Source organism: Pteronotus mesoamericanus, unplaced genomic scaffold, assembly GCF_021234165.1.
Source record: "Pteronotus mesoamericanus isolate MK-2021 breed Mesoamerican mustached bat unplaced genomic scaffold, CSHL_Meso_final contig_56, whole genome shotgun sequence".
NCBI lineage: Eukaryota > Metazoa > Chordata > Mammalia > Chiroptera > Mormoopidae > Pteronotus > Pteronotus mesoamericanus.
In genome coordinates, this window is record NW_026555201.1 from 17,804,959 (window position 1) to 17,827,177 (window position 22,219).

At 39.6% G+C, this 22,219-nt stretch overlaps 1 protein-coding gene and 1 pseudogene across 2 annotated transcripts in view; both read left to right on the forward strand.

The window, feature by feature from the left end:
* The window catches only part of NAV3 (neuron navigator 3), a 324,575-nt gene that overhangs the window by 156,263 nt on the left and 146,093 nt on the right, over positions 1–22,219 (forward strand). For both annotated transcript variants that reach the window (XM_054580143.1, XM_054580145.1), the window contains exons 9-11: positions 900–1,015; positions 17,650–17,758; positions 18,416–18,799. In XM_054580143.1, coding sequence (XP_054436118.1) covers positions 900–1,015; positions 17,650–17,758; positions 18,416–18,799 — 609 coding nt within the window. The remainder of the gene's footprint in view (positions 1–899; positions 1,016–17,649; positions 17,759–18,415; positions 18,800–22,219) is intronic.
* Positions 16,014–17,085, forward strand: LOC129075908 (transcription elongation factor A protein 3-like; annotated as a pseudogene).

Here is a 22,219-nt window from a genome sequence, read left to right on the forward strand (position 1 = left end):
ACCTTAAAAAATACAATAAAGCAATGGTTTCTAAGACATGACTGAGCTGTCAGAAGCATGAATACTTTTTACAAAGAGTGGCTCAGGAAGGGGGGGTGGGGATTTCCGTTGAACCGAGTACTAGGTTTCCTATATTGGGGAACATGGCCAGAGTCAGCTCCTGAGGAATACTTTTTAAGATTTTTTTTGGAGCAAAGCAAAAACTCAGCTCCCAAAACACATTTGGAATACTCTTTTGCTTCATACAGATTTTTCCTAGAGGGAAACGCTGTGGATGTTTATAACCAACATGGCCGCAAGCATTCAGGCCCCTGACAGCAGTGCGTCTTGTTCCGATAAGAAACATTGGCGCTGGGCTTTAGACAGCCGCCTTGGCAGACTACTTAGTGTGACTCAGCTTCTGAGAGCTCAGCCTGTGAATACTGAGCCTGCAGGGCTGTACACCAGTCTGGCTCACAGCCCATTCACCAAAGCACCGTGACTCTGAGCCTTCTTGGCAGACAGCCAGTAAGCTTTCCCTGGGGTCTCCAATCTCATTACATAATCTCCATTTAAACTTACTCAGCAAGTAATAAAAATCCTTAGAAAACTTAAGAGGATTTTTTTTTCTCTTTTGCCTTCATTTATAGACCGCAGGCTACAGAACAGGTCAGGGAGGTACAGCGGCCCACAAGAAACAAGCTGAAGTAGAAGAAAAGAATACAGTGGACCTTAGAAGTGAGCAGGGAGGGGCAAGGAAATTCTCCTATAGTCAGAGAGCTTTGGAATGTCCCAGTCATAAAGAAATGCTTGCTTCTCTTGATAGAAAACTTTTAATATGCTGACTTATAATAGAGAACTTGAATGAGTCACTGGTAACAGCAATTGCTATTTGTTTCTGTCTTCTTGGTTAATTTCAGAGCACATTCGGAAAATGAAGGTACTTCATTCTCATCTGCCGACTCCTGTACCAGTCCTACTAAGATGGATTTATCATACAGTAAGACTGCTAAGCAGTGCCTAGAGGAGATATCTGGTAAGTGACCTGTCTGATGGGTAGATCAAGCCTCAGAATTTTTGTAATCTCTCCACGAGTCTCTTTATTAAGTCATATTTGTGCTATACTGTTCCTCCTAAGCATAAATGGACTGTGTACATCTCATGCTTCTGAGGCTTGATATTTGGTTATTCTGCTTAGGGTGATCTTTTGTTGCTCTGTGAAGATTTCTGTAAAGAACAGTAGTGCTTTCAGAGACTGAGATTTAAGTCATCATTGCCCTTGGTCAAATTTAATGTAATCAGAGAAAACCTGGAGAATCTTCAACTGTTAATAATGCAGCCCTTGAATAAATTTGGAGATTTAAAAAGTATTAAAGATCAGGTATCACTGTACATTTTTCATGGCCGACCCAACCCTGCTCTGTCTTCAGGTCTCTACTGTTGAGAACACTGCAAATGTATATTTTGGGAAAACTCAAATTATGGAAATATTTTTAAATATATACACAATGTAAGAAAAGAAGGACATATACATACCCCAGACACGGCTTGTCAGATTTTTATGTGTCTAAGACAGGATTCTCAGCTTTAGTCCAATGCTTTTCCTAGGATCCAGATAGGCCCAGGCATATATGGAACGCCTTTGGTATAATTTTGTTACATACAGGTCTGTTCGTGAAGAACTAAGTAAGCTCTTAGCAAAATATACTGCTCCTCAGAGGAAAGAGAGTTTAAGAACATTTTATCTGTTTCTAAGTATGAGAATGCACCGGTGTAGATGTATGTCTCTTATTTAAAAATATCTCTGGTTCAGCACTTGCATATTTTAATGGAAAACCCTACAATAACTCTTATTTTAAAATATTACTATAGTACTCCAAGGACTCAACGTATTGCTCTGAAGCTCATGACAGTAACCATATCACACATTTGGGAGTTAAGAAACTTCTTACCCTTGGCAGACTTAAAACCCCTTGGCAAGCGATAGCCATCACTGCAGTACTGACCCATGGATATCGACGATGACAGCACAAGAGCCCAAGGGTTCCTTTTGAAATGATCAGCGGTATCACCAGGCATCAGGGGTTTGCTGTGGCTATGACAGTGGCCCAGTGCAGGGCAGAGATAGAAATGGTAATGCCAAAGCATAGCTAAATCAGATTTTCCAAATAATTGGCGGGGGCGGTGGGGCGGGTGTTAGCTTTCCCATAGCTCCAGATAGACCCGCTGGCAGAATGATGATGCATGTATGCATTACGACTAGATATTTTCTTAAACCTGGTGTGGCATGAAGATGCATACACTTCACATAGTTCTTTTCTCATAAGTGTCTTCACTTCGTATCAATATGCCTGTAAAATATTACAGCTCAAGTCAGTGAGGGAAAATGAATTTAGTGCAGTCTGAATTCTAATTTTCACGTAAATTTCACAAAGCAACATTGTTTCCCTGAAATTAATATATCACTATTTCTGATTAAATAATCTCTATTTGATTTTTTTTCTCCAGTTTCTTATTCTGTCTACCATTTGATAATTTTTTCATAGTTCAGGTTAATATTTTCGTTTAATGATGTTTTAATGGAATACTACTCGAAAGTGAAATATAAAGTAAATTTTAACATAGTCTAATGATATTAGAAGGTATATTATTTTGTGGAAATAATTAGTTTATATAGAATCATAGATTTGAGTCTATGATTTAGATAGGAATATAGTAAAACAAAGAAAACAGTAAATCAATGCTGAAATTAGGCTTATCTGATCGTTACTATTGTTTGTTTAAAATTAGCCTGTAGCGGGGTAGTGAAAATTTCTCTCAGTGCAAACTTTAGACTCGTGGAAGAGTGATGGTGTCTGTCTGCACTTGGTAAACTGTAAACTGGATTCCGGAACCTGAGCAGCCTGGGCGAGGGCATTCCAGTGACAGATGATGAGAGGGTGACGAGCACGTACTTGCCTTTTTTGCAGTAACCTTGTCTTCCAATCTCTCCCGAACTACTTAGTCTCACGGTCATACCCTATATTCGAGCATCATCGGAACCTGTAACTTCTCTATAACCTGAGTTCCATGCACCCCATTGTTTGCTGATTACAACCTCCTACCTTGTCAGTGCCCTTTTTCTTACTCCGCCCCTGGATCTACCAGGATTTCCAATCCATTGATCCTACCACCTTTCACTGAAATCCCCAAACTCTGTATATATTTCTGCCCCCTTAATCAGCTGAATTCCTGTGGAAACCGAATATAAGTTTACTCTTGCATATGCCCTAACTTCCATGCTTCTTTCTCACTTCATTGTACTCATTTGATGAAATCACAGCCCTGGTTACGTTCAACTTTCCGCTTAGTCCCTGCCTGCAATGATGGGCCTGGAGAAAAACATGTCACGTGTTGAGCTGATTTACTTTACCTTCGTGACTACAATCTCAAGTGAATATTTAATGCTGCCCAGCAGTCGTTCTATATTTCCCTGGTCCCTTTACACCTTCTTATACCTTGTATTTTCTTTTCAAACCTGCGATACCTCTTCTCCCATCCTTTCTCATAACCAATGACCTTGATGTGGATTTCATTGAAAAAATTAAAGCAGACAGAAAAGACTTGGATTGTCCCCCTGCCACCATATCTACTCATGTCCAGCACTGATTCCCATTTTCTCTGCCTTTCCTTGGATTGCTTTCTCTTCTGCCTCTTTAATATCTCCCTCTTCACCCAATCATTCTCCGTAACCCACAGGATGCTACCATCTCTCCAATCTTAATTAAAACAACAACCATAACAATAACTTTTCCTAATCCCTTTTATGTTCTTTTCTTTCTGATTTCTGTTGTTGCTACTTCATTCTGGCTGCAAGAGAAGCCACAGACCACATATGCACTTGAATGTGTGGCCACCTCCCACCTTAGGCTGGCTCACAGGATGCTCTTCCAAAGACACTATAAACTGGTGACTGTTATGCTAAGTTAAATAAGCCAATCAGAGAAAGAAGTGAAAGACAAATACCATATAATCTCACTTATAAGAGTAATCTAATGAACACAATAAACTATTGAGCAAAACATATCCAGAAATATGGAAACAGGGAACAGACTGGCAGCTGCCAGAGGAGAGAGGGAAGGGAGGGAATGGCGGGAAGAAGGGGAAGGGACGAGTTAAGAATATGTTTGAACGAGCTGCGGTGTGGGGATGGGCTGTGGGAGCAGGGGGTGGAACAGGATGGAGGAGGGCTAAAGGCGGGGAAATTGGGACGACTGTAACAGAATAAACAAGAATTTTTTTTTAAAAGGTAATGAAATATGGGGAGAGAAGTGTTCTAGAAAGTAGAAAAATTAATTCTGGTCTCTGCATTGACATTATTTAGCTGTTTGAATTGTTCCTCGGTTCCCGGGTTTTGTGGTGTTTTTTTTTTTGTGAGGTGACTGTTATGCTTATTATTCTTACAAGATTATGGTGAGATACGGTTTTATTCTTTCATCCATCATTTCAGTCATTGTCATCTGGTACCTTATACATGCCAGGCATGCGAAAAGCATTGGGAACACAAACACGACTAAGAAATGAGTCTTCCTATGGAAGAGTAAGGGAAATAAACTTTAAAGCCTCAAATAATTGAATTATTAGACATATAGGAACAACTAACTTAGCCATTAAAAGTTATATAGGGCTCGAAAGAGTTCACACATGTATACTGTGGAGTTCTAATGGACACGGAAATGAAAATAATATATCAGGAAGAAGTAACTTCCGTGAAAATAATTTGGAAAAAATCTACTCACCTTATTATTTACATTAGTTTTGCATTGTAAAACTGAGCATTTTTCCCAAGTTCATTAAGATCTTGGTAGCTCGTGGGTTTTCTATAACCCAAAGTTTCAATGCTGTTGCTATTGTTGAACTCTTATTACTGATGGTTCGTGCGGGGGCCTCATGGCGGGGGCAGGGGGCGTAATTCTGTCCTGCTCCTCAAGTAAATTAGCCTCAATGATGTAGAGCTCTAATGGAGTTCACCTTGACAGGACAAGAGCCAGGTTTTGTGAATTTTTGAAGCCTATACAATTTAGGGGAGACTGAAAATAATACAAAAACAAAAATACAAAATGACATACAGTGTTCAGGAAAGGGGTTTAAGTGTGTTAGGAACTTCATATCTTAAGCACCATTGGCTTCACAGTGGCACACCTTGAAGTCCAGTATAGTTTTGCCCAATTAGCATCCATTGCCCCATCTGCTAATAACAGCACCTTGATTTTTTTGTTGGGGGGAAGTGGGGGAGCCATAGCCCCATCATTTTTTGTTCATGTGGGCCAAGTGAAATTGACCCAAGCAGGTCCAATCAGAACAACATACTCTCTTCACCACAATGACTTTCAGGAATGGACATGAGCTTACTCAAAACTAATGGGAATCAATCTCAGAACTTTTCCTGAAACTATTCGGAAAGCGACACTCTCTTTTTTCCCCTAGACCTGAAGCTAATCAAACTAAAGCTTGGAGCTGCTGGTGGTTACCTTCTCCCTCAAGTGAAACAATCAGTAGAGGGAACATACCCTCAAGCAGGACATAATCAGCCCAAGGTCCTTGTAGAGAATGTCTGAGCCCCAGAGCAAGCCACGTCTGGAACTATCTCTCCCGCCTTCCCTTCAAATTTTCTGTTATGGTAGTCTGGGAAAATCCCTTTTTGTGCTTAAGCAAATATAAATAGCACCGCTATTGTATAACCTGGGAGAGGCATAATATGTAATGATTTGTGCTACTGTTAAGGAGCAAACTTGAATGGCTCTCATCGCAAAGCAGATTTGTTAGAGGGATCCACCAAGTTAGTGGAAAGCTTCACTGTTTACATTTTCAGCTGAGCAGTAACTAACGTGAAGTTATAAAAACATAGTGGAAGTTAAAAATGTAGTTAAATTATGGTGTGAAGAGAAAGGCATCAGAAATGAAGGACACAATAAAATGGCATACTAGAGAAAACTTAAGACTTCCACAAGTCGTACTATATCCCTCCAAAGTCCCTATGTATAGCATTCAAATTTCTTATTATTTATTGTGTTCTTAGGGAGGAAAACTAGTGATATTTCCCTGATCTTAAGATGGTGGCGCTATGAATTACATGCAGGTGAAATGCATTATGTAATTTGTGGCAATGAATGAGGAAGCCTAGCCTTTAGGATTCATGCTATGACCTTGCTGTTTATTACAAGTCTAGCTGAACTGCAGTTCCGATTTCACAGCTCTGGCTTGGGTTTCACTCTCACCTTCATTGACAAAGAGATTCTGGCCCCAGAGACCATCCCTTTCATCAAGTGCCAAGAGAGCCTGCTAAATGGAAAGTGAGCTTTATTTTCCATTCCACTGGAATCATTCAAGAAAGTTTTTAGATTTTGTTTCTACATAGGTTCACACTTGCCCTTTTCTGCATAAGATGAGGTACCAACATGTATGACATTTGTTTAATGCATTTTTTAACCTTTATCTAGAATTTATATTCAACAGAAAAACATTAATAAGATGCCAGGCTGACTCAGTATTAGCAAAGTTGGCATGTCATTTGTAAAATCAAATAAAATAAAGTCATAAAATAATGGGATGAATTCAGGAAATCATTTTAGAAGTGAGAATTTAGCTTAGACAGAGGGATAAGCTAATGGTTACATGTGTTGTTTCTGCCTTACCAGACTTCTTACTGAAGAATGGGAAATGTCAGGTGCTTAAGACTTTTGTTAATGATCACTTAAGTTGTCTTTTTCTTGAACGTTTACAAAGATTAAGAAGAGCTTGGATAACTTAAATCAATTTAGATCTTTTACTGAAATAGCCTTTACTTTATAATTATGTGTACTAAAGAGCTAGAAACAATGTTCAGAACATTGTTCAGAGCCTGTTCAGAACAAAGTAGTAACTGTACTTTGTTTTAGGTCTTGGCAAAATTAGAGTGATTTTTATGTTTCGTATTGATTGAGCTTATTTGTTTCCTATGCATTAAGGCTTCCTCTTTCACCTGTGTAACATACATTTATATGTGTAAATACAAATAAGTGCAAATACACTCATGTATGAATATACACCCAAAGCAAGCAGAGATAGCTGCCTCTACAGAAGCAATAAGTTGGTTCTCTGCTACTGTTAAGTGTAAACATATGGACCGATGTAGTTTTATGGAAAAAAACTACTGTAATTACAAATTGACAACAATATCCTTAATCAAAGAGCCAAACCAAAATCCCTCTTTGATGTTTCTCTAGTAGGGTTTTTCCTTCAGAATAACCAGGCGCTCCTCACTGGCCCCGTTGGAGTTAGCCTGCTCCTCCCTGGGTTGATCTCTGCAGGAAGATTGTATTTCCTGCCCTACTGAGTCAGGGTGGACCATGTGATTTGATTCAGCCAATGAATTGTAAGTGGGAATATGACACGGGCCTTTCCTAAGTGGAAGCTTTAAGATCCATTGCTTGGATTTCTCATTTCTTCCCTCTGTCATGAGATCAACATGTCTTAGATTGAAGTAGCTCTTTTAGCCTGGGTCTTAGTATAAAGGGTACCTGGATCAAAAATGCAACCAACATGGAAGGGGCATTAATGTGCATTTTTGTGTTTTGTTTTGTTTGTTTTTTGTAAGCCACTGAAATTTGTAAGTTGTTTGTAAATGCAACATAACTTAGTCTAAACCAGAATCTCCCCACCTTGGCCCTATTGACATTGCAGTCTACACGATTCTTTTTTATATGGGTGGGGTGTCCTGTCATTGTAGGATGTTTAGCAGCACCATTGACCTCTACCATTTAGACATCAGGAGCATCACGCACCCCAGATTTGACAACCAAAAATATCTCTTGGTATTGCTGAAGGTCCCCGAAGGGGAACCCAATTAAAAATCAGCCCCAGTTGAAAACCACTCATCTTAGCCTAATAGTTCTCAAAATGGGGTCCCAGAGCCAGCAGTATCTGTATCACTTGGGAATATGTAAGAAAATTAAAGTCTCAAGCTCCGTTCAGACCTACTGAATGAGCAGGGGTGGGCTGGGGCCCAGCAACTGCATTTTAATAAACACTCCAAGGGGTCCTGACATTAAGTTGAAGAACCACTGGCATAAAATGAATGGTACACAAGCACTGTTGTATAAAGAGAGGATATAATTCTTGCTTTTACTTACAGATGCAGAAAGTTAACTGTTTGGATGTTGAAAGCATAAGGATTCCCTGGCTGGGAATCTGTAAGATTTTAGAGTACACAACAATATACTGGTGTAATATCTCTCAGATAAACTGAAGTTTTATAACTTCAACAAATTTACTGTGGTCTCATAACCTGGTGATTCACTGAGTCACAATGACGAAAAATAAAGAAAAAAATGTTCTGATTAGGAAAATAAAGCGATATTTTGATCTTTAAAAAAATACAAAATGATGTTTTGAAAAGAATCATTGCCTATTTCTATGATTTGACATTTGTGTCTTCATTTCATTTGAACACATTTTATGTAAACACAATTTGTTTTTAAAGAGCAAGTAATTGAGAATCTGCATTTATAATTCACAGTTTTGTTTTTTTAATTGCAAAATTTTTACCACAAATAATCTCTGTTCATTCCTTCTAATTCCTTTTAATGTATCTGTATAAGATGGATCTAGGGATGATGTGCCTTGAGCTTGAATATAAGGAATTATTAACTTTGCAAAGTATATTGTTATCATATTTAAAGATATAGGCAATAAACATTAAAATGCTAATATATGTAATTAAGAGATTGGGCATTTCACTTAGTTGATTTTTTGGAGGTGAAATATCATAATTAAGTTAATCATATTAGTTCAGAAAAGGGTATGGATTTATAAATCAATTTCAATGACACATGAATATTTTTATTATTTCTCCATCTTTTTCCCTTTTAATAAGGAATGTTTATGGGTAGAAAACCTCAAAAGTTTTCCATTGAATACTTTCTCCTTAGCTCTCAGTGGTACACATGGTCTCTACAATACCTGGTAGGTGTTTTAAAAGTTTTCCTAAAATCAGAATTTCGGGGTGGTGGTATAGTACAAGATAAATGCAAGATACTTTAATTTTCTGTTTTTATCAAAATATTAAAAATAAAAAGCTGGTTATGCTGCCGAAGATTGTTTGAACAGACTATTAAAAATGCTCAATATCAAAAGACATAATGTGAATTTTATCTTTTTTGTCACATCATTTTGTTTTATACACTTGGCCATAAACTTTCCATTATATGTTTTGAGTGAAAAAAATTGGGGGAAAAACCTTTCATGTATGTGGGGTTTTTCTCTCTCTCTCTCTTTTTTTTTTTTTGCTATTTTTTTTATAGAGCGAGGTCACATTAAGATTTTTTATTGTCACATTAAGATTTTCCTAAACGTAGCTCAGAATAAGCCCTTGAATTTGTAAAAAGGAAGTAAAGTCTTTTCCTTTAAAGCTTGATCTGTCAGCTGGAATGTCATGCTCCGTTTTTCAGGTCCTTTACACTCTTGAATTTGATTTGTGCTTTTACAGCACAAATCCCAACATTCAGAAGGCAGATCTGCCTGCTTCAGCTGCCTGGAGCTATAGAGAATTAGTCTGTCTTTCTCGGTGTCGGAGAGTGTATGCTGTTTATGTGAGTATTGTGAGTGTGTGTGTCCTTATCTGAGACCGGGTGGCCAGAAGTGATTTAAATGTACATAGGATTGATAGTACAGACTCCCATTCAGCCTGGGCTTTGAAACCTGTGGCATTCGAGGCTGGACAGGCGCCTCCGTGCCTCTGTTCTAATTGAGCAGTATGTTTGCTGCCATGGCAGCCAGCAGCATCCACTGCAGCAGCGAGGAAGAGCCATAGATCTGAGAATGCAGGTGGAATACTAAAATGCAAGGCGCTCGCGCAGGGCTGGGTTTCAGTGCTTCATTTCTGCTCCTTCGGGGCTCTGATGCAGAGGCTACACATGATGCACCCAGTCAGCTCATCTCGAGTCACGGGCTGCAGACCTAAATCAGGGAAGGGCTGGTGAGCGGTGGAAAAAGAAAAAAAAGCAAGAGACAGCTGGTGCTTCACTACCTGGCGTTTGGGAACACAGAAGCAAAAGAGGGAAATGTGGACCCATCGCCCTGCTGAGACGCGTGATTGGGGGAAGATGGGGAAACGTAGTTGGCTTCCTGTGTTACTTTTCAGCTGGAGCAGCATCTTTGGTGAACTCTTTTCTGCTTCCGATATGTTCAAGCAAAATGTTTGTAAATACTGCTGATTGAGGAACTGATGTAGCAAGCTGAATTGTGGCCAGCTACTTAATTGTACTGTGGCTCTAGAATCTTACTTGAATGTTTGAGCCTGTCTGAGCTTTTATTGAAGTGCATGTGTTAATTAAAACCAAAAGGGCCAGTTGCCATCTCAGTGCAAAAAGACAATATGAAGTCCAATTGAAAAGAAGAAACCACTAGGAAGAGCCATGCAGCGGCCGGCTGAACTCTCTGTGTTTCGGAGCAAAGAAGTAAGGAGAAAGGGAGCTTGCCTTCAGAAACAGAAGTCGCTGACCAATCTTTCCCTCACTGGTGAGGGAGAGAGGAGACCCGCTGTGCGCATTTCCAACTGGTTTGGAAATGCAGCCAAGGCCAGCCAGAGAGAATCCCACTATGCAGAGGGGCGCTCGCTGTCCAGGTTCCTCTCGCGGTCCATGCAGTCCCTGTACCACACCAGCGGCGCCGGGGCCTGGAACCTCCTGCCCGCCAGCCAATCAGGCAGTGGGGATTTAGAGGACTGGTCTTCCAGAAAAGGCTTGGAAGGTGAAAGTGATGAAGATAGTAGGTCTGAAGATGAAAACGTGTCCTCCAAGCCAAGCAGCATCAGCAGGAGTTGGGCGGAAGAGGAGGGAGAAAGCTGCCTGCGGGAAGGCACGGCCCTCCTGGATGAGGATGTGATCCTCACCATGCTGGGCGACCTGGAGCAGGCACTGTACACGGACTTACTGGGTAAGTCGGGCTGGCTCTTCCAGCAGGGATGGAATTTTGAGCAGCTGCCCTTTTGCATGAGCCCAATATCTTCCATACTTCCAGGCTGATTTTTTAAAACTGTGGTTACTTAAAATGTTTTAAATTCCTTATTTCTTGAAATGATTTTCTTTATAAAGCTGAGCTGTGATAGCCAGTTGTGAAGTCTATTTGGAGAAAGTAAATAGCACCAGTCTGCCTTGGGCGTTGTTGGCCTGGTGTCCAGTACATTCTAGACACCCATAAAGAAGTGGTAATATATTAAGACTCCAAACATGTTTTTGACTTAGTCATTAACGGGGCCTTTTTATTCACCCTCCCCCAGGTAACCTCACCAGAGATGTATAATGAAGAATGAAAGTCCTCATGAGTACATTTTCTGTGTAGTCAAGTGTTTCCTCAGCTGCCTCAGTGGTACCTAAATAAATGGCCCTTGTTTTTGCTTCAGTGACAAGCACATGAATCTAGTAGCACTTTCAGAAATGCAGAGAGCTCTTCTGACAGCTTTACTCACATACTTTTTTGGGTTGTGTGTGTGTGTGTGTGTGTGTGTGTGTGTGAGTGTGACAGAGAGAGAGAGAGAGAGAGAGAGAGAGCTTGGCAAAAAATGCCCCTCAATGTATACATTTAAACTGCTTATGTAGATAACTGTGAACTGTTCTTATAGTGTACAAAGTAGACCTTTTTGATTACATGAGTCTCAGCTGTAACTTCGGACATTATCTTTAACTTGATATGAAGATGTGTGAAGTAATTTTTCCAGTTTTGTGATTAAACATTAACTGCCAGTTTGCCACTTGCCTGAACAACTAAACTATATACATTTTAATTTTTATACCTAAATTCAGTGTTTTACCAAAATATATTTACATCATAAATTCCCTTATTCAAAAACCCACAAGTATTAAGCCATTGAACACATGTTTTCTGCCAATGTATATTTTCACAAAGGACTTCATATAGAATTCCTTAAATTTGAAATAATTAAACCTGACCAGTTATCTTTTTGTTTCTGATGCTAAATATAGGTTTGTTTTTATTGTCTGTGTGGACCCTTCTGTTATAAGATGTTTTATGAGCTTTCCTTGAATCTTAGTGATCAGCTTTAGAAGTAAAAAGCTTAGAGAGACAGCAGAGGCAAATATTGCTTAATTTTTAATGTTAGTTTGTCTTTAAAAAAGTAATATTTCCACAGTTGTGGGAATAGTGATTTCTGAATCTGAATACACCAGGTCCTCAGATGCTGAAGATTTAATTCTTCACCACTGTATGATTTCTGTGATGAACTGCTTCTTGTAAAAACCCTGTGTGCAGTACAAAGAGAGGGAGTTGGATCCTTAAGAATTTTTCTTTTTTGGGTCCTCTGAAACTGTAGAATCACATGAAATCCATCTTTTGCCTTTAAGACGTTAGCATTTGCCTTGTTCTAAGTACTTCTTATGTAAGTATTTTTAAAGATAGGAACAGAGTGCCTCCCCTGACACTGCGTGTTAGTCGCTCTGTTAAAGTAGAGCCTCTGTGGGTGGGTGTGTATACGACACATGCCTTTTTGTGCATAAATAACTTGGAGCATTACGGTCAGAAGGAAGCTCTCCGTAGAAGTCTGTGTATTCCATGGTTTTTAAACTGAGCATCTTCTTCTTGTATTTATGGGATTTTTCTCTTGAAGCCATTTTTTCCATGTATGCCACTGCTCAAAATGCAAATGAGAAAGTAGGAGGAAGAGTTCATTCGCATAGCTCTGATATGAGGAATCATATCAGGATAACAGTGCGTTCCAGTGCAGTTCCCTAAATAATGACGCCTGTTAGGTTGGTGACTCTTTGGGAGCCCATCACCCACAGGAATTTCAGAATTTCTGCCACGTGCCTGACTAGGTTCTGCTTCTGACTCAAAATGGCCTCATCCAAGTTAATTTTCAGGCAGGGTTCCTTGAGTTCAACTCTTCACCATTGGATATCCTAATGAATCAGACAGACCAGGGTCCCTACTATAACTCTACAGGAGAATATTTAAAAGGTGACTGATGAGTTGAAACTATTCCATCCAAATCACTGTTGGAATACTCTCCCAAATTAGGTTTATTTATCAGAGTAAATCAGGGAGCTCTGCTATAAATAACATTTGTAATGTAGATGGTATAGAGGACCTAATTCTCTGTGAATTAGGTTCGTTCATATGTAATTTGACTTTCTGTTATAAGGTGACAGTGCTGGAAGTGTTCATTACAGTGTATAAAAAATTAAAGCCTAAAAAAGAAGAGCTGGACCACACAGATGAAATGATTCTTCTGACACTAACTAAAATTGCAGAAGCACCAGATTAAGCCTGTTGTTCTGTGCTCTACTCAAAGAGGAGACCTTATAAGCATGAGAAGGCAGTCTGCACCAATGTTAAAAACTCCAAGTGAGTTGTAGAACGTACCATTCTGGAAAATATGTGTAAGCCCTTACTATTGTGTCTGACACTTATGGCTTTGAGATATGGAAGTGAGAGTGGTACAGCATTTTTGTGACTAAGTAAATTTTTCATGGCAATTTCTGTTAACTTTTATTACTAAATGTTTATTTTATGTATGCTCCTGCATTTGACCTTTTTCATTGTAATTCCCTTCCCACCCCCAATCTTCTAGATGTCATTCGGATACAAATTTATAGGATATTTCAGACCTGAACAATCCTTAGGGGGTTTTCAAGTGCATTTAATTGTATCTTTTTTTGGTATGTCATTGAAGACATTTACTGCAATAAATTTTATTTTAGTTGTTTTTCATGACATGAATGAGGCAGCAATTATGTTTTGATCAACAAGTGCTGGGGGGAAAAGATCCGTTTGCTGGATTGTTCTCAGCAGTGCAGTGTCATGAGTGGATGTCATGATGAGAAAAGCCTAAGGGGGGTTGGATTTTGGTTCTGAAACCTGAGGGAAGCTCTGTGAATAAATAATGAATTCAACTGGAAGACTCCAAGGCTCTAAGATGCCTGTTGGATTGGAAGAAGGACATTTAAAAGACGAAGATGTAAAAAAAATATTGAGGAAAATGGAATATCTGAAATACAGGGTTCTTAAAGTTTATACCAAAAAAACAGATATTGAAAATAATTCTAATGTCAATGTTATTAACATTATGCCAGTGGCAAGCAGTGGAGAGTAACTTAAAAGTTCTCCCACAGGGAAGCATATCAGGGATGGAGGACAGGTAACGGTGTATTCTAGGAACTTGCGTGAAGTCAATGATGCACTCCCTCCCTCCCTCCAGAAAGGATCATCACAGCGCTCTCCTCCTTGAAGACGTCTCATTTCTTGTCATCACTTAGAATCAAAGGCTTCCATGCTCTATGAAATCTTACGAATATTGGCTCTAGTGTTTCTCTACATTTATCTCTTCACTGTCTTTTATTCACTTTGGGTAAAATGTCTTCTTCGCCTCTGCCTTCCCATTCACTGTAATGATTTTTTTTTTCTGCCTTTTAAGGTTTTCCTTACAAAAACCTCCTTTTTCTTCAAGATTCTGCCAGGTGATTTGAAAGTAAAAGGTAGACTTCCTTCCAGCCACTTCTCACAGTATATTGTGTTATTTTTATGAAGAGAAGACTAGAAAGAATTTCCATGGAGAATATGGTTAGAGTTCTGAGTTTAAAAGAATGTTAACATACAGGGTTAGATGTTGCATGACTTGAATTAGTGGAGGAAAAGTTTGTGCCATGTACACGAGGGCACAACATGTGTTTCACTATTTCTTAAAAATATTTTTAAGGAAGTTTTTCAGTCCTTTCTAAGTTTGAAACAAAAATGCTAGTATTAAGCATTTTTTAATCATTTGAATAATTTGTAAATTGAAAGGAAAAGATTTATAGACTGGCAGCAGAATGGTGGTTGTCTTGGCAACCATCCAGAATGAGGAATAATGAACAATGTAGTAATATTTGGCTGAAGAAGAAAATAGGAGAATTAGCAGGTGCTCTCTTCCAGTATGTGAGGGACTGTCATGGTAGACATATAACACCAATTTGCTCAGCTTCAGAGCCACTGGGACACTGGGTGGAAGTTAAAGCAAGGCAAACTATTACTTGTCCTTACACGATTAGCCATATCTTCTGTTGGAAGGAGACACCTTTCACTGGAAAGGAAGGAGCCTTGGAGGTTTTAGGTAGAGGCTTGTGGCCATCTCCAAAGGGAGATATGAATGAGTCCATTTATTGGCTAAAAGGTAAGGCGAGACAATCTCTGAAATCCCCACCAACTCTATGATCATATTAAAATGTTAGATGGATACATTTGTTATGTATTTCTAAAAATTTGGCATGAGCACTGTGGAAGAAAGTGAACAGATTGAATATCTACCTATATTCTTAAAACAGATTATAGGTATGCAACTTGAGTTTCTACCTGGCAGTTTCCTTAGTGGAATTTAATATATGCCATTTTCTAACTTCACATTTCCTTCTCTTTGTCTGTTGCTTCCATCACCTTTTTATTTCCTCCCCCTCCTTCCCTTTAACTCGCCTCCCCTTCATCCATCCTTTCCAATTTCCCACTTCCTCTTTTTCTTCTTTCTTGTTAAATTTTTCCGTCACCGGACATCCTCTTGAGCCTAAATTAAACCAAATAAAAACTGTTTTCTCTACTCTCTTGCCATGTTATTATTATCCAGACGTATCAGCTTCAAAGGGCCAATGGCCTGGGAAGTATTACATGACCATAAACAAAATGGTTTCAGGTCACTTGGCAGGCAGTGCTTGTAGAAGGCCAGCACTGATCCCTCCAGCAGGGCTGTTGGTTTCATGTGCATTACGTGCACTCTAGGTATAGACACCTAGGACTCTGCTGGAACTCTAGGGTAATGTGGGCTGGGTGTTTTGGTTCCCTGTAGAAAGGGGAGACATAATTAAAAATAAAGCCATGCAGTGTTGTAAGTCTTGGTCCATGAGCCTACCAGAATAAAAGACTTAAAGAGGTATTGCTTCCGTGTGGGTTGTACTCCTGCTGCCTCTGTGCCACCTGTTCCCGAGGCACAGCCGCTGCCCCTGTGCCCCTCACCGCACCCGGTGCTGTGCACCAACATGGGCCGGGAAGAGGAGCTGCTGAGAATCGCCGGAAAGCTGAAAAACGTGTAGCTCGGATGAACACGGAAGGGGCCCCTGACCTTCTGAAGAAACTGAACAGCTACCAGATGTCCCTCCAGCTATTCCAGACAACCAGGCTTAGAGCCGCTGTGAATGGGCTCTGGGAGCCCTGCTCAGATACAGAGGTGGGATCCTGGGCCAAAGTCCTCATTGAAAACTGGAAATGGCTACTGGACTCCCCAGGGTCACCCAGAGGAGAAAAAGGAAAAGAAAGAGAAAAAGCCAGAAAGATAGAAGGGCTTGGCTGTTCCATTTGGAAGCCAGAGGCAGACTTTTCTCCTGTGAGGAAAAAATGAGGGGAAGAGTCCGAAGACAGTAAAGACTCTGTGGACTCAGGTCTTCTGCCACTTCCTGTCCTAAAAGGCCATCTATGGAAAGATCAAACAGCAGCAAATCAAAGGCAGGGACCCCCCGCCCCCCACAAAATACCCAGCAGCCACTCAGGCCCCACCTGTGTTCCCTTTGTCTGCCTCCTGGCAGCCTGATACCTCACAGGGGCTTCTTGTCATGGACAAGTGTGTGGGGATGCTTTCAGTGGCCTTGAAGGCAGATGATAGTTACAAGGTCTATGGAGTCAACTGTGACAAGACAGCATCAGAATTTGTAGATGATATTTAACAGGAGCGCAAGAGCACAGAGAGGAAGGACGGGAACAGCGTGCACAGCCAAATGAGCAACCTCGAGGACCCTGACGCCCCCACCTGCAGCAGACTGTGCTCAGTGGGGCCGTCACTACTGACCTCGTTGCCAAGGTGAGAGCAGAGGAAATGGGCAATGATGAGCTGAGGGAGTTGAGGATAGCCATGACCCAGGAAGCTATCCAGTAGCACCAGATGGCCAAGACAGATGCCGCCCAACACTGACCACTTCCAGTGCAGCAAATGCAAGAAGTGCACCTACAATCACGTGTAGACACAGTACTGATGAGCCCATGACTACCTTTGTCTCATGCAATGAAAGCGTCCATCTTTGGAAGTTCCACTGATAGAACTCCCAGCCAGGACTTCAGATAACAAGGTGAGGAAGAACAAAGAGAAAGCACTAAGCCATTGTAACTGGAGAAAAATAAATAAATAAAATGAAGGGGGGGAGGAGATATTGCTCGTATAAAAAAGGCCTCCATCTTATTTTGTAATCTCAGAGTCCAAATGTGTATTCGATACATAATGCAAGTTTATCTCAACTGTTCTGAGTACTCTTAGAAATAGGTAACTACAGAAATAATCAGTGTCCAAATAATTTCAGAGTTTTAAATCTGAGCACCGTACCACGGAGTACTATGCAGTGTATTTCCAAATGGCTCTCTCGTTTTGCAGTGATTAAGGTCATAGACCTGCAAAGTATTATTGTATTATCATCATCTCAAATTGTTACTTACAACATGTTGTGTTTCCATCCACATTTTATTTGTAGAAAGAAGATTTAAAATTTTAGGTGATAATTTTCATTTGGAATTTTCTACCTATCATTTTACTTTTAAGAAAAAGAATTTATATTACTTACATCTGTATAAGTTATTCTCAGGACAGTAAATGACATGAATAATAAGTCAATTATTATGTTACTTTTCTAGGTGAAGACCCTGAAACAAGGAGAATGAGAACAGTCAAAAACATAGCAGATTTGAGGCAGAATTTAGAAGAGACTATGTCCAGTCTTCGTGGGACCCAGATAAGCCACAGGTTTCTTCTCAGTTCTGCATATTTTGGGGCTAATAAAGAAAAGAAATTACAATCGGGCACTTCTTACAATGATAGAAAAGGAGTTTTAGTTTTCCTTTGTCATCTCCCTACTTATATTTCACATGACAATCAACTGGTTACCTCTCAGCACCTAACCTGGACCTTTTTTCTCCTACCCACTTTTTTTCAGTATAGTTTCCCATTTGAACTGAATTAGCTACTGCAGCTACCATCATCATGACTATGCCTGCCCTACAGAGCAGTTGCAGAAGTGGCTGTTAAAACACATCTGAGGAAGAGTGTGAGACAGACTTTCAAACATCATTGTAGCTAACTTCCAAAATAGTTCCTGGCAATAGGTTACATTAAGTTTGTTGAGAATGTGAAACAGTGTTTCATTTTATCTCAAATGTAATGATAGCCTTTCTTTTGAAAGCAAAGAAGGAAAATAACAGCTAAGGAATACCCTTTCCCCCAATTTAACACCCCCAGAGGTGTTGAGAATCTCATTATGAATGCATAATTCGGCTTTCATGAAAATCACAGTCTTCTAAGACAGGACTTCCAATTCCATCCAGCCTTTCCTGTCTTCATGTGTTCTTCATCAATGGCTCCAAGTGAACCAGAGTCCAGTTATTTCTCTATTTTATTTGACAGCACACTGGAGACAACATTTGACAGCACAGTGACAACGGAAGTGAATGGAAGGACCATACCCAACTTGACCAGCCGGCCCACTCCCATGACCTGGAGGCTGGGCCAGGCGTGTCCTCGACTTCAGGCTGGAGATGCGCCCTCCCTGGGGGCCGGCTATCCCCGCAGCGGGACCAGTCGGTTCATTCACACGGACCCCTCGAGGTTCATGTACACAACGCCTCTCCGTCGAGCTGCCGTCTCTCGGCTGGGAAACATGTCACAAATTGACATGAGTGAGAAAGCAAGCAGTGACCTGGACATGTCTTCTGAAGTTGATGTCGGCGGATATATGAGTGATGGAGATATCCTTGGGAAAAGTCTCAGGAGTGATGACATCAACAGTGGGTAAGTGGCCCTGGGCCTTGCTCTCTAACAGAATTATGTAAAGAGGAAAAGTGGTCTACTGAGATGCATCAATTATAAAAAGGGCCTATGGGTTAGAAATTGTGAGAAATTTAAGGTGCTGGGGTATTGCAGGTCCTATCTTCTGCTCATTCATGAAAAGTAAATTATCTCAAATTTCTATAAACCTTTTATTATAAGCCACTAAATTTTTTTCTATTGTTGATTTAGAGAAACACATGTGTACCTTTTGTTTCGCATGCTTCTTAAATAACAGATTTTGTAGGGAAGGATATAGGAAGAAGACAGGAGGAATTGTGCTGAGCTGCTTGATGGGGGTTTTTTTGTTTGTTTTTGTTTTGTTGTTTGTTTTTGTTTTTGTTTTTGTTTGTTTTTTTTTGCTTGTCAAAGCTGCCTGTAACTGCTTTGAGGAACAAATATTTTCTCTCATTCTTAACTTATGCTAGTCAATCTAGCCAATCTAACTTGAGGGAAAATCATTTTAGAGTTGAATGTTTCCATCTATTTACTGTGATATCAGATTTGCTTCTTTATCTTAGCCCCTGTTTTCTTTCTGTTTCCTAATAGTTTCCAAAAAATGTTGTGATTATAAAAATCTTAAAGTATTTTGGCAATTTGGAATATTTATTTCAAGCTGATTGGTGAGCCTCAGTGGACACAATAGGATAGATAGTTCTATTAAAACTTCTTTTGTCAACTATTGTAATCGCCCTTTTGAATACTTCCTGTTACCTATTACACTGTTGTTAAGTGCACTAAAGATGCTGATTCATTTAACCTTCCACCACCAGCCCTTATGAGGTGAGTATTTTTATCCTTGTTTTACAGATAAGGAAACTGACCCTAACTGGCCTAATTGTATATGTTAAATAAAGACCAGACTTACATTAGAACTCAGGTGGGTCTAACTTTAAAACCCATGCTCTGTAATACAAAGAAGAGCTTCCCAGTTAATCTTATCTACATTTTTTTATGAGTCTGGGTTTTGACCACTCTTTGTCCTTATGGATCTGAGGACCAGTGTCAGAAATCATTCTTCTATGTGACTAAACCCTTCCTGATTTTCCATGAAAAGCTTGTTTGAAGGGTGACAAGACCTGAAAAGGACAAAAGAGATTGTAATCGAATTTATAGCTCCGCTCTGATATCCACCAGTCCATTCCAGGTAGCCACGTTACCTGAATTTCTAATGATTTATAATTACAGAGACTGATTATGGTCAATTAAGGTAGAAAGTAATTGAGTTGCCACTGGACTCAGAGTTCCTAATAAATATCTTTCAACTCTTTGCTATCTGTGAACTTCTTAGAATTTCTCTAAATTCATTTATTTATCCAAATTCATTTTTGTCACCTCTAAAAAGGATAACATTGAAGAATCTCCATGAAATTATTTGGAATGATGGAAATAACCCACCAAATTTTACATAGCACACACCCTGTACAATATAAGTGATCTGTAAGTTTATCATCATCATAACTACATTTATTATTATTAATAATCATGCTAATTGATGGTTGTTATCATTAACTGTAGTGACTATTTAACGTCACTTAGAAGGGAATACCCAGTTCAGGGAACGTGATGGTAACAGAAGAATAAGGCATGGACGTTCTCTCTGTCTGCCCAATCTTGCTTCTCCATTCTTTCTTCTCTGCCCCATTCTCTTCCTCTCTTTTCTTTCTCTGTTTCTTTAAATGGGGGCATATGTGTGTATTTACTTTTTATATTCACCATTGGGTAAAGATTTACTTATATATATCAATATGCACATATAGTTATATGATTCATATATATACATATATCTACATACTCACACACATAGATACACAGTTGGTCTCATTATTTATGGTAATTATGTTCTGTAGGGTCACCACGAACACTGAAGTAGTGAATACTGGATCATTCCCCTAGGTCATAATGTTTTCATCAACAGATCAATATGTAATTTTGTTTTATGTGTATTTCACTTGAGAGACACCTTATTTATTATTTTATACATATTTGTTGATTAATTAACATTGAACTCACACCAACAACGGTGTAACTCATGCCCGAATGAAGTTCATTAACACACACATTTTTCCATAAGGCATATCACAGCCTTCGTGAACTTAGGAACACAAGACTTTACTTTAGCTCTCCCTTTGGGGGCCGTTCTAAACAGCAAAATCTCCAACAGGAGGCACAAACATGTGAAAAAGGTAATTCTAAATAGACTGAAAAAGACACTTATTTGAAGTCGGAGAGCTGAAAAAAAGAAGGCAAAATGTCATCTTGTTCCAGCTCAGCTGGAAATGCCCACATGGGCAACTCACACTCCTCACCGCTCTGAGTATGTCCATGGATGAGCATCGAAGTGCTGCAAGTATGATTCGGGGGCTACAAACTTCAGCAGTAAGCAAATTTGCAAGTATGGAATTTGAAAGTAATGAGGATTGACTGCGTTTATTTATACACACAAAAAGTGCTTACCTGTAAAGAGAAAGTGTATCTTGGGAGCAATTTAAATCAAACATCAAGGGACATTTAACCATACAACGTGTGAGTAATTTCAAAAGGTTCACACAAATAAAATTTGACATGAGAGTTCAGAATAAGGAGAAAGCTTTAAATCCTGGCATGAATTAGAAAGGAGTAAATTAGGAAACATTTTAGTTCTGTTCCCTGATTTAAAAAGTTAAAGTGGAGAGAAATATGTTGAGAGAAAATTTGTAAAAGAAGTATAAGTATTGCAGAAGATATGTTATTCAACAACCTTGATTAAATATAATTTTCAAAGCAGAAGGATAATTAGATTAGATAACATTCAATTATCTTTCCCTTAACTGCGATTCCTAGAACCTTAATATTTAAAAATAAGATTTGAGAGGTAGAGACTATTGTGACAGGCCTCAACACTAAGCTAAGAGGTTTAAACCATGTACTGTAAGCAATGGAAAGCACTGTTTCTTATAGGAGATTTCTTAGGATTACTCAGTCACTGCAAGGAGGATGATGATGGTTTTTGAAAGACCAGTTTAGGGGAACTTACAAAAGGGATCGAGGGAAGAAGATCTGGGAAGAAATTTCAGGCACTGTTCCAAGAATTCAGATCCACGGTCATAAGGCCAGGAGTATGGAAGTGCCATTGACAGGGATGTAGAGCGGCGGGGATTGGTACAGGAGGCACTACAAAGGAAGCATTTGTAGACACAATAGTGGGCTACTCATGAGGGCATACGAGAGGCAGATGCCCAGAGAATTCAGACAAGATGCCCATTTTATAGGAACAGGAAATAGAAAATGATACCATCAGAGAAAATAGGTGAGAAAGCAAAGAGAAGCGATGATGAGTACAGAGTTAAAACACAGAGCTGGAGACAGGGGTGTTCCTGGACTGAAGGGGTCTGGTTGCCGGAG